This window comes from Psammomys obesus, unplaced genomic scaffold (assembly GCF_907164565.1).
Source record: "Psammomys obesus unplaced genomic scaffold, mPsaObe1.curated_primary_1811, whole genome shotgun sequence".
Classification (NCBI taxonomy): domain Eukaryota; kingdom Metazoa; phylum Chordata; class Mammalia; order Rodentia; family Muridae; genus Psammomys; species Psammomys obesus.
The window spans coordinates 8,395,714-8,411,955 of record NW_026591598.1 but is presented as its reverse complement, the minus strand read 5'-3'; the positions used below and the strand labels follow the sequence as shown (position 1 = coordinate 8,411,955).

Below are 16,242 nucleotides of genomic sequence, written 5' to 3'. Positions count from 1 at the left end.
ACTTACTCTGCAGACCAGGCTCGCCTCACTTAGGATCTGCCTGCCTCTGCCTCCCACATGCTGGGATTAAAGTTGTGTGTCACTACTGCCTGGCAAGGTCAACAGTGTTGTTAGAAGGGAAATGTAAAAAAAAAAAAGTAAAAAAAAAAAAAAGAAGGGAAATGTATAGACTAAGGTTGCTCGTTCTTTGGTCTTTTTTCTCCTTTTCTGTTGTGATTACATTTAGCAAGGCACAGGTGAGCATTTATAAATTAGGATTTCCTTATACTTGTAATATGCCAAGGGTATTACACAGTTTGTATATGAACAAGGGGCAGTTTTGGAATGTTCATAAGAGTGGTCAGAAGCATCTGGGAGTGTGAGTGGAACAGTCAAAGCTTCTGACTTTTCATGTCTTTCCTGTCTTCCTCCAGAGCCAAGTCCTCCAATAGATGAAGTTATTAACACTCCAGGAGTAGTTGATCGCTTTGTGGAGTTTCTGAAGAGGAATGAGAATTGTACATTACAGGTAAAAGCTCTAAAACCTGAATGGCTGGATAGAGCTCCTCACATGACAGTGGGTTGTATCTGCAGGCATAGCTGAAGGAAATGGGAGAATAATATGAGGAAACTTTAAGGGAAATTGTCAATTTTAAAGTACCTTTCTTAAAAATAGTTTCAGGACTTTGTGTGGTAGCACAGCCATTGCAACTAGCAAAGGAAAAAAACCTGAGTTTGAGGCCAACCTGGTCCACACAGTAAGTGTCCTTTTGAGGGAAAGAAAGAAATCTCAGGGCAAGTGAAATGGCTCATCAGATTTAGGCATTCTCCCATCAAGCCTGAAAGTGTGACCCAGGACACACATGGTAGAGGGAGAACATGACATTATCTCTCTGACATTATCAGGGGATCTAGTACACCTCTCATTTAGGTGATCTGCTACTGATTATTCAGCGAGCCTGAGTCTGTTCTCCAGAGACAGGTCATGAGCAAGTCCATCAGAACTTGTCAGGACCACCGCAGAGAGTAGGATGAGAGTCATCTCTACCAGGTGTGCTGGCTCGTGCCTGTAGTTCCAGCACATAGGGGACAGAAGCAAAAGCTGAAGGCCAGACTAAGAGGAGAAGTGGAGAGGAGGGAACACACCACCACTCTTATGCTCGTTTAAGAGATGAAAGAACTGGCTTAGGAAATAAGACAGGAAGCCATAGGTGTCATAGTCACAGTTCTGGACTCCTGGATCATTAAAGTCCATCTGCTTTCGCATGTGCTTTGTGCACATCACTGCTTGGTTTTGGCTTCTTTCTGTGCTAGAGATTGACTGTTTGAGGCAGCTGGTAGGTGATGGCTGCTCGGTCCAGAATGACCTCAGTTGTGGCATAATCTCACTTTCAGTTTGAAGCTGCCTGGGCTCTAACAAACATTGCCTCTGGAACCTCTCAGCAGACCAAAATTGTCATTGAAGCAGGAGCTGTCCCTATTTTTATAGAGCTACTTAACTCAGACTTTGAAGATGTACAAGAACAGGTAATGCTCAAGATTTGATTGTTTTCATGGGATACTGACAGTCCAATGAAAAAATTTAATGCATTTTTGGAGAAGTATGGAGAAATGGAGAAGGCTTGATCTCCCAGTTTTGAAAAGCCTGTGATACTTAGAAATGGAGAGTGGTGAGAGTCTTTTCTCCTTTACCTCATGTAGACCTGGTCCATGGTAGAGAGGGGCTCAACACTTTGTGTTCTCTTTCGTTTTAATGGAAGGGATGATCCGGTGATAGTTTGGTGTCTGGCTTCAGTTCAGGTGGCAGCCTGTCCTCCCCACTGAACCAGGCATCCTGGGGAAAAGCTCTTCCACAATAAGTGCTCAGCAAGAATAATTCTAGACCCTGTGATCTGGATCTCCAGCAGGGAGATCACCTGAGCTTGCTATCCTGCTCTAACACTGTCCTCGCCCTGATGAAGTACCTTGTAGCACTGATAATAAGTAGTCACAAACTGCCAGGCTCCGTGGATGACAGTTCCATCCTCCCTTTTCAGGCAGTCTGGGCTCTGGGAAACATAGCTGGAGACAGTTCGGTTTGCAGAGATTACGTCTTGAATTGTTCCATCCTTAACCCTTTGTTAACGTGAGTAATTGTCATCGTTTGCACCTGGGGCAACTAGGGTTGCTAGTGGCAGTGCATTCCTGGAAGGTTACTTGATCCCTTAAGATAAAGCCCTTGGCCCGGCAGCGGTGGCACACACCTTTAGTCCCAGCACTCTGGAGATGAAGGCAGGCAGATTTCTGAGTTCAAAGTCATATAGAGCGAGTTCTGGGATGACCAAGGCTCTACAGAAAAACCCTGTCAACATAAAACAAAAAAGATAATAAGGCCCAGTGTGGTGGTGCAGGCCTTTAATCCGAGCACTTGGGAGGCCAGTCTAGTCTACAAAGCAAGTTTCAGACCAGCCAGGACTTTCCAGTGACCCTTTTTCAAGAACAAAAAAGTCTTAGGGGTCTGGCTTAGTCTCTAGGGTTTATTGGTAACAGCCCTGTGCTAGCACATTAGTACTCAGATTATGGCTTCGTTGTTTACAGACTCCTTACTAAGTCCACAAGACTGACAATGACACGGAATGCAGTCTGGGCCCTGTCAAACCTCTGCCGAGGAAAGAACCCTCCTCCAGAATTCGCAAAGGTGAGAGCTACTTACTAACCGTGAGACTAGATTCCCTCATAGGATTTCTTTTTAAGTTTTGGGAAGACCCCTGAGAGTCTCAAATCATGTGAAACTAAAAGACAATTGTCAGTGTAGTAGTTGATGTTGTGTACCTTAGGGTAGGAGAGTAAAAAGGGGGGCCTGCAGGTTTGATGGCATTCCCGGGTCTAGAATTACATGCTGGGAAGGAGAGGCAATGAGAGGCTTAGTGATACAGTTGGTGTAGCCCTGCTATCAGTCCTTACTCTGCTTCCAACAGGTCTCTCCTTGTCTGCCTGTATTGTCCCGCCTACTCTTCAGCAGTGACTCAGACTTGCTGGCAGATGCTTGCTGGGCCCTCTCTTACCTGTCCGATGGCCCCAATGAGAAGATCCAGGCAGTCATAGACTCTGGAGTCTGCCGGAGATTGGTAGAACTTCTGATGTGAGTGGTTTCATGGTTTCAGTTCAAGGGGGTAAAAGTTTCCTTAGTTTATCAAGTTCAAAGAGCTCCACCCAAAGCAGGGTGTGGTGGTGCAGCTGTAATCCCAGCATTTGGGAGCAAGAGGCAGGAGAATAACAAATTCAAGGACAGCCTGGGCTGCAGTGTGTGACTGTCTCACAAAACAAAAATGCTACACACAGCAGACTGCTCCCACGCGAAGTCTGGAGCGGGAAAGATGCTGCAGCGTTGGTTCTCAGCAGGGCTGACGTGACGTGCTGCTGCTGCACTGACAGCTCTTCTTCCTCTGTAGGCACAATGACTACAAAGTGGCGTCTCCTGCCTTGAGGGCTGTGGGTAATATTGTCACTGGGGATGACATCCAGACCCAGGTAAGGAAGAAGAGGGCGCAAGTTTGTAGCTCAGCTGTGGGAGCACATTGTAGACAGCTGCCTGTGGACAGAGTCTTCCTCCATGGCGGAGGCTGCATGAGCTAGCAGAGAAAGCATGGCTTTAAATAAAGCAGTGTGAGCACCGGCAATCTCGGTTCTCACTGTTCCTTCTTATCTAAACAAATTAGAAACAAGTCGTCCTGACGGCACTTGTGAAAAGAAAGCTAAGGAGACACTGAAAGCCTTGGGACCCACCAATACTTGTAGACCTTTAGGGGATGATAGGCATCACCTCGTGGTAATCGCACGTTAACCTTTCAAGCCATGTGGGACATAGTAGCACTTAGTGGGTAGAGGCAGAAGGGTCACCTAGTTCAGGCCCATCCTCAACTACATGAAACCCTCTCAAAAAAAAAAAGTGTGAATAATAATTCCTACAAACCAGCAGCAGAGTGGTGCATCTACTGAGGAGGCTGAAGTGGGAAGGAGCACCGGAGCCCAGGACTTTGAGACCAGCCTGAGCAGTACAAGGTCATGTCTCAGAAGAGTAAAGTAGTGTGCGCCCTGCACACACATGAACACGTAAATGTAAGATGAAGTAAGAGGGCTCAGGAAGCTGCCATTGTTCAGAAGTTAGAACTCCTTTTTGTGGTTTATTCTCCATGAGTTAGTGTGTCCTCTAGTTTCTCCTGCTCCAGACCCTTCATTATTAATGGAGTCACATCATATTTGTCCCTTCCATCTGGCTTAGTTAACATAATTCCTTCAAGGTTCCACTTCTTAGCTACTGTGAGTAATGCTGCTCTGGACCATGGTATGCTCCAACTAAGTCTCTGCTTTCATTTCTTTTGGTCATGTATTTGCAAAAGAGCTTAGATAACATGGTAATTTATGCTAATTTTATGCGTTTAGCTGCTGGGTCATTTTAAGCCTACCAACACTGTGCCTTGTTCCAGGTTCTCCCTCTCTTTCCAGGATAGCTCATTTTCTGTCTTTTTTTTTTTTTTTTTTTTTTTTTTTTTTTTTTTTTTTTTTTTTTTGTTTTTTTTTTTTTTTTTTTTTTTTTTTTTTTTTTTTTTTTTTTTTTTTAGCATATAATGAGTGCTCTATCTGCATATACGCCTTATGCCAGAAGAGAGCATAAGATCCCAGTGTAGATCTCTATGAGCACCATGTGGTTGCTGGGAATCAGGACCCCCAGAAGAGCTCTTAACTGCTGAGTCATTTCTCCAGCCCCTCGGTCATTTTTGTAACGGCCATCCTAATGAGTATAAAGTGTCTCATGATTTGATTTTTGTTTCTCTATTGATTAGTAGTGTTGAGCCTATTTTGTGTGCTAATTGATAATCTATGTATCTTTTTTGGAGAAATGTCTTTTTCAAGCTCTTTGCTCACTTTTAGTTGGGTTGCTTAGAGCAGGAGTTCTTCATATATGCTGGATAATAACTCTTACCAATACCTGTTTTGCAAGTACGTTCTTCAGTTCTGCAGGTTTGTTTTGCACTGTTTATGGTGTCTTCTATTTTTAATGTGATTAACTAAATACTCAATTTTATTATGTTTCTTGTGCTTTTGTGTTCTAGGTCATTCTTAACTGTTCAGCCCTCCCTTGCCTCCTCCACCTGCTGAGCAGCTCTAAGGAGTCAATCAGGAAGGAAGCTTGCTGGACCATTTCGAACATCACTGCTGGCAACAGGGCTCAAATACAGGTAGATGTGTGTCCCAAAAAAGTATTTGTTTCCCATTAGAAACCGGAACTAAGGCAAAGAGCGAGCAGTGTAACTCAGTGGTAGGATATTCGCTTCATGTGTGCAAAGCCTTGATTCAGTGCCCACACCACCAAAACAACTGGGGTCAGCATTACCAGTTAGCCAAAGAATCCTTGTCTCTTCCCTGGTAAAAACAAAGGAGAGCTTGCAGGTGGGTTAGTGGGGAAAAGCCTAAATCATGATCTTTGTAGGTGTTTTGCCCTTTATCTTTTTCTCTGAGACAGTGTCTTCTATATGCCAGGCTAGCCTCAAATGACCTTGAACTTCTGATCCTTCTATCTCCACCTTCCAAGTATTAGGATTACACAAGCATATGTCACCATGCCTGATCCTTTTGCTTTTTCTCCGTAAACTATCTTTCTGCCTCTATTCTCCATCCTCCTTCCTCATTTTTCTTTCAGGCCGTCATAGATGCAAACATCTTCCCTGTGTTGATCGAAATCCTTCAGAAAGCAGAGTTCCGTACAAGGAAAGAAGCAGCCTGGGCTATCACCAATGCCACATCAGGAGGAACCCCTGAGCAAATTAGGTATGATTCCTTTCCCCACATCTGAAGTGATGAGCACGTCCTTCTTTGTTCATGGTTTTCAGGTAATGAAGTGGCTTTTGATGGTGACAACTGCCCTCTGACTGTATTAGTGACTGGTAAACTACTGAGTGGCCCTGAACTCTGGAGTAGATTGCTGTGTTGGTGGTGGTGGTGGTTTTTCTTGAGACAGAGTCTTGAGACAGGCTGACCTATCCTGCCTCTGCCTCCCAAGTGCTGGGACTATGTGCACACACCTCTATACTCAGCTAAGGCTTGAGTATTGTTTGTTTGCTTGTTTTTGAGGTGAGGTTCTTTTCCCGGAGCTTGTGATCCTCTTGTTTTAGCCTTTTGGGTGCTGGGATTATGGGAACATGCCTCCATGTCTAATTTGCACATACACTCCTTTATTCCACTTTCCATCATGTAAACTTTAGGAGAAACAGTACAGATTGGTTTTTGACTTTTGCTTTGCTTTTTTTTTTTTTTTTTTTTTTTTGGTTGTTTTTTCATGACAGGGTTTCTCTGTGTAGCCTTGGCTGTCCAGGACTCACTTTGTAGGCCAGGCTGTCCTCAAACTCAGAGATCCCCCGCCTCTGCCTCCCGAGTGCTGGGACTACAGGCGTGTGCCACCACTGCCCGGTGAACGGTGGAAATTGGATGTGTTTTTCCCTCTGATTGACCTACTGAAAGGAATAAAATCTATACATACTAAAGGAAAGGAGAAAGGAAGAACCATTGGGTTACGCACTGAAAGGAAAATATAAGCGGAATATGATGGTGTACAACATAAGTCTGATAACTCTACAGGTAGAGATAAGTAAACCTATGTGAATTCAGCCAGCCTGATCAACGTAATGAATCCAGCCTAGCTGGGACTGCACAGAGAAGCCACCTTTAAATACAGCATTATATAGGAGGCCTGTTAGATAAGAAAACACTATACATAAAGAGCCAAGAGTCAGAAATCTGGGGAACTTCACAAATTTACTACAATTTAATAACCTCAGAAAGGAATATTCTGAGTAGAGCCCACTCGGTAGAGGTTGTAGTGGGGTTGTAGAGGTTGTCTAGGGTGATAATATTGTAGCCAAGGTGACAATATGACTCTGGTGTGTTCATTAGGAACTAGATTGGTGGCGGAGAGAGGTACAGATACTAAGGTGGAGGCTTCTCAGGAAGAGTGCACTGCTGAGCATTGGTGTGCCCGCGACCCACCGTCCCAGCACCTGGTGCACTTGTTCCCTGTTCATTCAAAGCTTCCTTCATCTCTGGTCCCAGGTACCTGGTGTCACTGGGCTGCATCAAACCCCTGTGTGACTTGCTGACTGTAATGGATTCAAAGATTGTGCAAGTGGCCCTCAATGGACTCGAGAACATCCTGCGGCTTGGGGAGCAAGAGGGCAAGCGCAGCGGCTCAGGGGTCAACCCCTACTGCGGCCTCATCGAGGAAGCCTATGGTAGGTTCTCTCTCTGCCTTCACATGTGTCTGCTAGCGGGGAAGACGTTGGAGCACATTCACACATTTTATGAAGGTCGGGTCTGTGTGTGTGTGTGTGTGTTACGTTTATTTACCCATTCATGTGTTTATGGGTACATGTATGAATGTGGGCACACATGATATGGCACATATGAGTATGGAGGCCAGAGGACAACCTCAAGGTGTCAGTTGTCTCCTTCCACCATGTGGGTTGTCAGGTTGGCGCAAGCACCTTTACCCATTGAGTCTTCTCACCAGCCCTTGAGTCTGTGCTTCAAAGACCAGTGATGAGTTCCTGTTCAGCCATGCTGTACAATGCACGGAGTCTTAGTCCTTTCTTGGGAGTAACTGACATGGACTGACTAGCCAGGTGGATAGAATTCATTAGTATCTAAGTTTCCTTGTCCCACCAGTTCCTTTTCCCTCTGAGGAGCAATAGGTCAGAGTTGTTCTTTTTCATCGGCTCTACCCACCTCAAAAGTACACATGGCACTTTGAAACTATTGCCAGGAGCTAGAAGACATTAACTCCAGCAGTCTCTCCTGTAAAAATACTGGATTGCCTTAACCAACCCACCTCAGAAAGAATTCACACTAGAACCTCTAATTGTATGTGTAGGCCAGAGATCAACCTCAGAACCTGTTCCTCAAGAGCTTGTACACTTTTTTTTTTTTTTTTTTTGAGAGGCCCACTCCCTCAGACCTAGGGCTCTCTCAGTAAGCCAGGCTGACAAGTAAACCAGGAAGCCCCACATAGTTTGTCCTGACTATCCTCCCCAGCCCCTGCTAGATTTACAAACGCCTGCCATCATACCTGGCCTTGGGTTCTGGGGAGCAAACTCATGTTTTCAGGGCCCACACTTTATAAACTGAGGTATCACCCTACCTCCCTAGAGCCTCTAATGTTAGCTCGCATTCTGATGTCTTTTCTTTTGCATGTCTGTAATTTGGGGAAGAGATCTTGACATCTTTTTCAAGTCAAGGACTGGTATGATCTTATTACTTTTGTTTGGAAGTTTCTATCTCAGGAAAGGAAAAGGACATAAGTGTTTCTTCTCGCCACAGGCTTGGATAAAATTGAATTTCTCCAGAGCCATGAGAACCAGGAAATCTACCAGAAGGCCTTTGACCTCATTGAGCATTACTTTGGTGTAGAAGATGATGACAGCAGCTTGGCTCCCCAGGTGGATGAAACGCAACAGCAATTCATCTTCCAGCAGCCTGAGGCCCCCATGGAGGGCTTCCAGCTATAATGTCAGCCTCCGGGGAGGGGAGGGCATGGGAAGCACCACCAGCCAGCAGAGGAGCAGCCTTCTGGTGGGCAGGAAACAGCTGCCCCGCCAGCAGCCACCACACACCTGCTGCCCTGGAGACTGTGCTCTTGACCTGCTCGTCTCCTTCCCTGGAGGGAGCACCCTCTGGACAGACAGAACCATACAAGGCTCACGTTGGGTTTTGTGGCAAGAAGGGGACGTGTGGGTTTTTCTTCCGTACACTTTATTTTGGCTGCACACATGTCTTTAACCCAGGAGCCCAGGGGTAGACAAAGGAGGACTGAGGTAATCAATTTGCACCTTTAAATTTTTTTTTCTTGTATTTTCTTTAGTGGTGACTTCCTTCCCAGTTATCTTTCTTCATCCATCCCAGTTCTCTGCCCTGCTGTGTATAACTCTTGGGTACTTGAGCAGATGGAATACTCCAGAGGTGGGAGTGGGGAGGGGAGGGGGGAGGCCGAAACAAAGTGTTCTTGCTCTGACCGAACACTAATCTTGTGCGCTTGGATTATTTAATTTTTCTTTTGCACATTTTTCTTGTATTAAGGTTACTCTTCCCAAAAAGCTGGTTTTAGGAACCCAGCTGCCAGCATTGTCTGGAAACAGAGGCTAATGGAGAGGCCCCCATGAGACAAAGGTTTCTCCCTCCTCTGACCCTATGCCTAAGACCTCTTTAGTTTGGGAGGCCCATGTCACTCTCCTGGAGCAGTTATACCAGTGGGAGTGGAAGGGAGGAGCACAGGCCTTTAGACAGGGCTTCCCCTGTGTAGCTACTGATCCTGTTTCCTCTCCACCTCCTAAATGGTGCGACCCAACTTCATTTGTTTACTTGAAAATTCACCTCAGAGTCGAATGAACCTCTGAGGTGGCTGTGTTTTCTCCTGAGCTTGAGATGGGGGGCTGTGGTCCTTCCTTCTCCTGAGGAGAAAGTCCTTGCTCTGATGACCCATAAGTTGCAGAGGAGGTTGGAGTTAGTGTCGTGTATTGGGATAGTCATGAATCCCTGCCTTTGGCCTTTCTTCTTCCTTCTGCCATAGTTGGATCATGTGTATTTTACTTCCAAAGGAGAGAATGTCAAAAAGTTGTGTATTTTTTTTTTATAGTCTATATTTTAAGTAGGTCAGTCTTAATTGGTCTTGGGAGGACAAACTGTCTGTGAGTGGGATACTGTGAGGAAGACCAGAGAGAGACATAGAAGCTTCCAGCTCGGAGGACTGAACTCTGTCCTTCTCCACTTGTATTCTGAGCCCCCTCTTGGGACCAGCTCTCACCTCTGGAGCCTTTATGAAGTAAATCAGCTGGGTCTGATTGTCCCCAACCTGAAGGGAGCAAGGGGGGCCTCAAGGCCCAGTGAAGTCTGCTGCTGTGGTCCTTGCTTCTGAGCAAAAAGTAGCCTGCCTTCCCTAAGTCAGTGTCAGTCACTGTTACCCATATAAGTCACGACACACCAGCCCCCTGTTGTCAGGGAACCTCGGTGACCTGGATACTTTGATAAGAGCTCTCGGCATCTCTCTCCTGAGCATCCCTGTATCTGGCTTGGGTTTCCTTTTCTTGTGACAGTTATACAGCTGCCTTTCTTTCTGTCTGAGTAAAGCTAGTTCAATGCCTCAGAGGCTGGCCTATGTTTAGTGGGTTCCACATTACACTAAAGCCAAGCTCTGGGAGCTGGAGTGGGGTGCATTGTCAGCTAGGTAGACCACCTGTGGAGCTGGCAGCACAGTGCCCCGGGGTGGTGAAGCAGACATGTCCTACTCTTGTCTACACTTTTCTTTCTCCAGAAATAGCATCCTTACTCCTGTTCCCACAGATCTCCCTTTGCCTCAGAGGAAACCTGTGTCCCACACTTGCAGATCTAAAACTCAGGTTCCATCTGCCGTCTTTCCTTTAGTGTTGAGGCCCCCCTGCTCCAGATTCCATCTCCAAGAAAGGTAATCCAGGGTTGTCAGCTGATACTGAAAACTTAACCAACACTGAACCACGTTGGCCAGTCAAATCCTATTTATTCACCCTCTGGCCTTCTGGGAAGGCAAGGGGCAGGGCCTTTTCTACCTGGCCTACAAACTGTGCTCCTAGTTCAAAGAAAAGCCCTGCATGACACCATCACCACCCTTGTCTGAAGAGTAGAACACTGCAGTGGGATCTACTCTGACCATCTCAAGCGACAGTTAAGGCCCTGACATGGGAGCCAGGTTCTCAGCATGAAACATAAACATCCTGCTTTCCCCACCCTCTCCAGTATCTGTCTTCAGACCTGAGTCCCGTACCACATGGAAGAAGTTGGTTGGTTGGCTGCTCTAGCATTCCACACCAAGATCAGCTTTAGTGACGGCCGGCCTGGTCCGAGACACTGGCTTCAGTTTCTGGCTCTCCCCGGTGACTACAGGCCTTGATGTTGGTTGCAGCCTTTTGGTGTAACCACCTGAATCCTGGCCTGCTTGGCACCAAGGAGCAGGTGTTGGTGACCTGTTTTTGGAGACCTTTGGTGTTCCCCTTTACCTGGGACTTTGTCCCTACTGTTGCTCCCTTCTGCGCCTGGAAGTCATCTCCCAGGAGCCTGTGTTCTAAAGCTAACCACAGGTTATAGCTGCTGTTGTAAGAGGGAGTCTGAGGGAGAGGGAAAGAGGCTTCTTAAACATGGACTTTCTGTTTCTCTGAAACCAATAAAAGACACACTTCCTGCATGGAGGAGCTGTGTCTGCTTCTCTCTGCCTGTAGACCTAGCAGTTCCACCCTCCCCACTCTCCACACCCTTCTTTGAAGGCCTCTGCTCTCTCTGTTCAGACCTCATCTCTTCTCCAGGCTCACTGGTAACCATCCTCTTCGGTAGTCTTCAGGCTCAGATGCTAATTTCTCAAAGGCAAAAAACGAGCTTCTCCAGGTCCCTCCAAAACCAGTAGGGAGACAGGATGGTGGCAGGCTTCCCTAGCAGGCTGGGGAAGGGTGCAAGGCTCAGTGTGCTGAGCCATGGGAGCGTCTGAGCAGTGGCAGCCTCAAGTGGCACTTCCCTGCGAGTGGGAAGAGACAGACTTCTGGCACACTCTAGACCAACCTCATCCAGTATTTTTGTTCTGTTTTACTTTTTGTATTCTTTTGTTAAGCAACAAAAAGAGAATTTGCCCCTCTAAGGATCCATAGGGTGGATACTAGCTGCTCTTTGGCCAAAGGCCTTCATAACTGATTCAATCTCCCTGTCTATCCCCTAGTCCCACTCCAGAATAAGACATGCATGGCAAGGGAAGAATCTAAGGTCAACTCCAACTGAATCTGAATGAAAACTTAACTTTCCTTTTGAGAGGGCATCTTGTTTGAAGCCTAATGTATGTGTAGGACCAAAGTTGGCTGTGAGAAAAGCAGCCGTAAATTGGGAAACCTGAACACCAGGGGGAAAGACTCGTGTGATGGGCCTTCAAGGCCTTGGGCTCACCTACCTGCTTCTAGGCCAGCCTGACTTCTCATGCTCACACTCGCACTTACTGGTGCCCACTAGCCCTGTGCTCCTGTGGGTCTGGTTTTCGTGTTTAGGTTAGGGAAGAAAATGATACAGCATGTGCAGGGAGCTGTGAAGGAAGTCTGACACTGCCTGGAACCCTGTGTCAGGGATTTGCACCATGAACCCTCAAGCTGGAGGGTTGCTGGCTTTTTTTTAGCCAGCTTTTTTTGGGAAATGCCTTTTTTGACCTATTAAATGAAGTGGGTGCAGCTACCCAGCAGACAGAACATCGCCCAAGGACAGCTTGGGTTTCCAGGTAAGAACCCTAGAAAGGTGAATTTAATCCTCACAGGTTTTGCTTTCCAAATTCATTTGCTTTTATTTTTCTAAGAACTGTAAACTCTATTTTTTCATGTTCTCAGGGCCCCTGGGTAGACAAACAAAGCTTGATTTCAGAGCAGAAAAGGCCAAGAAACCATGGCATTGAGTGTGCTGAGTCCAGACAAATGATATTTATATACACATCCAAATTTGAAGAGAAAATGTATTTCTTTAGGTTACAAACACTGTAATAGATACAAAGCAAAAATAAAAACCTGTTGCAAAGTTCTAAATGGTCTTCTTTGGTTTGGAGTGACGACAGACTGGGAAGCAAACATGAGACCTGGGAAGCAAACATGAGACGGCATAGATGGCAGAGTACTTGCCTAGCATGCATGAAGCCCTGGATCCAACCCTCAGTATCATGTAAAACAGACACTGGCTTGTAGAGGCAGGAGGACCAGAAATCAAGGTCAGCCTGTCTACATGAAACACTGCCTCAAAAACATCTTGACATGGGTCAAGATGTCTCAGTAGGTAAGAGCACTAGGTTGTCAGTAGAGGGACAGTTTTATCAGGCTGTTAGGGATAGTCATTTAAGTTTCTCCTTGATAATTGCCAAAGCTTAAGGAACTCAAAGCACTGATCACACCCAGCCAACCACCAGCAGGCATTATCACATCAACTTTTGTTTTGTGACTTTGAGATCCAGCACTCCCATAAAGAAAAACACCAAGTCTACTTATCACAATCTTGAAGCCAGTATCAGTGCTGCTGTCGAATACTAAATAAGATTTGGCTGTGTGAGACTGAGTTTTAGCCAGCATGGTAACACAAAGCTATAACCCCAGCACTTGCTAGGGGAGAGCCAGGAAGAGCAGAAGCTCAAGATTTTTGGCTGCCTAGTGAGCTCAAGATCAGCTTAGGCTACATGAGTCCCTACCTCTTTATAATAAGAAAAAAGGCTGCTGGGCAGTGGGTGGTGCTTTAATCCCAGCCCTCAGGAGGCAGAGGCAGGTAGGTGGACCTCTGTGTGGACAAGGTCTGACTGGTCTACGTGGCTCCAGGACAGCCAGTGCTACATAGCGAGACCCGAGGAAGAGCCAGCCTCAGTGGCACACACCTGTAATCCCAGCACTCCAGAAGCAAAGGCAGACAGATCTCTGTGAGTTTGAGGCCAGCCTGGTCTACAGATCGAGTCCAGGACAGCCAAGGCTACAACAGAAAAACCCTGTCTTGAAAAAAACAAAAAAAAATTTTAAAAAAAGGTTATAAATTTGATTTGTACCTCAACAGTGGGAATGACAGGTCCATCAGGGTGCTGGAAGATGGTGTATGTCTATTGTCCAAGCTGGGGCTAAGGCAGAACTGCTGGAGTCTAGGGGTTTAAAGGCCAGAAGGGGCCTACAAGTGTACATGCACGGGGGGGGGGGGGGGGGGCAGAGACAGCCCTTTAGACACAGGACTCCTGCTGTGTTCTCTCTGGTGCGGGATTTACAATCTCACCCTGATGGCATCAGCTCTTTGAAATCTGGGTGTTACAGAACTCACTTGTTCACCCTTGTATTGTAGGCGCTTTACTAACTAAGCTTCCCAGCTCCTCTGGATTTTTTTTTTTTTTTTTAATTAGCTTTATTGAAACAAACTGGCATACAATACATTGTATGTTTAAAATGTTCACTTTGAAAAGTTGAGACATACCCATGAAGCCGTCACCACAGCCAAGATTATTATGAACATCCATTAACTCCGTAAGTTTCTGTGTGACCCAGAAAACTCTTTCCCCATTTTACTATATATCTTCTTGGTCTCTTCTGGTTCAGCATCACTTCGCACCAGACACCTCCAGTTTAGAGATTAGTGAAGCAACTTAAAACTGATTGCCTCCCGAAGCAAGGTTTTGGTCAGAAGATACTGTGGTTTTAGTCAGATAATTTTATTTCCTTTTCTCTTCTTTTCCTCTGTTGCTGCGTGCCATAACCAGGGCTTCATAAATCATAGGTAAAGAGCCCTCCGAGAGGAAGACTAGGTGGGATGCCCTCTACTTGCCAGGCATCAGTTGATATCAATGTCAGCTACCCTGGAGACAAAGGACATGATCAGTGATTGGCAATGCCTTGGCAGACACAGATTGAACATTTTTTAAGAAGCAGGCAAGCTGCCCCTGGTGGCCCAGGCCTCAATCTGAGCTACTTGGGAGACAAAGGATCCAAAGTTCAAGGCCAGGAGGACCAGCAAGATGGCTGAGCAGGTAAGGGCACACTCTGCTAAGCCCTGGAACTATGGCTTCTACACGAGCAGTGTGACACCTGCGCACCCACACATACACATTATATATACAAATTAAATAGATAAATGGGGAAAAAAATCCCCAAAGCAGCCTGGGCCAGAATGAGATTATACTGAGACCTGCTTCAAAATGGAAAGACGGTTTAGAGTATAGCTCAAGGGTAATGGCAATGGCTTTGTCTAAGTCCCTAACACAAAGATATAAAAAGGAAGCAGGTTACAAACATTATAGTGAAAATCTCCAAGCTTGTAACTCATTTCCATTGATGATGAAGAGCCACAAGCTGTTTGTGACTAATGGCAAGGTTAAAAATTAACTACTGGCACTGGCTTAAAAAAGTAACTTGACACTAACGGAAAACTGCCAGCATTAGATGCTGGTCTTTATTCGTCCTGGCCCAAAGCCAGGTAAACTGGCAACAAATGAAGTTTTCATCCCTTTGTACTTCAGCTCTAGTCCACCTAGAACAACTTTTCCATGACTACAAGACTAAACTAAATAATCTTAACTATATCCTCCTTGGTTGGCCCAAAGGAGAGAGTTACTGCTTTGTACACCTTCAGTAAAAATAACAAAGTGCTGGAGATGGCTACTTCACAATTAAAATTATGAAGTAGCAATGAAAATAATTTTACGTTGGGGGCCACCACATCATAAGGAACTGTATTAAAGAATTTTGGCATTAGGAAGGTTGAGAACCTCTGCTCCAGAGTATCCTCTTTGTAGGGAATCTTGATCTAGATGCTACCTCTTCAGAGATTTCCACTGTTTATTGAGAAGTAATCAGGGTTTTGGTTTACAAACACCTTTACTCCAAACACGCCTGAGACTCAGTTTCCCCAGTAAGCTGGCAATTTTTACTTGCGTTCTTGTTTGAGCGTTGATAATTCTAGGTGAAATGCAGTGCCACTGAGCTCTTTGTACAGTACTGCCCCCAAAGTTACATCTGAACAGACAGAGCGCTGCTCTGAGCCACTATGGAAAAATGGCCAACATTTAGTAACCCTAAAACAACATCCAGTTAGCACAATCTGCAACATGGTCTATCTCTGTCTCTAGAGCCTGTCTCTAGCCTCTGAGACTGCAGCCTTTAGCCAACAGTAATTTCAAGATTTCATGGCTAGCTATAAAAGGAGCCTAGGCAGACCTAGGAAGCTAGGGTAAATTACAGGCTCTTAAAGTGATCCATGAGCTGGGCCTTAAAATGCTTTCTCTCTAGGTGTGGTGACATGCCTTTCTTTAATCCTAGTACTCCAGGGGTGAGGGGGGCGAGTAGAGGCAGGCAGATCTTTGTGAGTTTGAGGACAGCCTGATTCTCCATAGAGAGCTCCAAGCCAGCTGGCAGCATAAAGCAAGACCTTATCAAACAAACCAAAAACCCACACAGCAAAGATAAGAAAAATCTAACTTTTAAAAACTTAAGCCCATGTGTGAACGCATGTGACTTTTGCAGAAAGTGGGGCAGGGGTGGTGGGGTGAGAGTTGACCAATCTACCTGAAGCCAAACTCCCTCTGCTACAATCCCTTCCTGAGGGAGTTACTGCCAAGCTAGTAATGACAGAAGGTGGGGAGTAAACTGCCTCAGAGAAGGCCTGTGATGGTGGCTATTTCTTCTGGGTGGAGAATGGTTAAGATGGTAGGTGGTAGGTGGATCTGAATTAGAG

General features: G+C 45.8%; 1 protein-coding gene across 2 annotated transcripts in view; it reads left to right on the top strand.

Moving 5' to 3' along the window:
• Positions 1-12,581, top strand: part of Kpna6 (karyopherin subunit alpha 6) — a 30,869-nt gene extending 18,288 nt beyond the window's left edge. For both annotated transcript variants that reach the window (XM_055610986.1, XM_055610987.1), the window contains 10 exons: positions 414-508; positions 1,375-1,506; positions 2,016-2,104; positions 2,557-2,656; positions 2,937-3,100; positions 3,411-3,489; positions 5,073-5,198; positions 5,660-5,787; positions 7,066-7,244; positions 8,329-12,581. In XM_055610986.1, the coding sequence (XP_055466961.1) occupies positions 414-508; positions 1,375-1,506; positions 2,016-2,104; positions 2,557-2,656; positions 2,937-3,100; positions 3,411-3,489; positions 5,073-5,198; positions 5,660-5,787; positions 7,066-7,244; positions 8,329-8,516 (1,280 nt within the window). In that variant the 3' untranslated portion in view covers positions 8,517-12,581. The remainder of the gene's footprint in view (positions 1-413; positions 509-1,374; positions 1,507-2,015; positions 2,105-2,556; positions 2,657-2,936; positions 3,101-3,410; positions 3,490-5,072; positions 5,199-5,659; positions 5,788-7,065; positions 7,245-8,328) is intronic.
• The last annotated feature ends 3,661 nt before the right edge of the window (positions 12,582-16,242 follow it).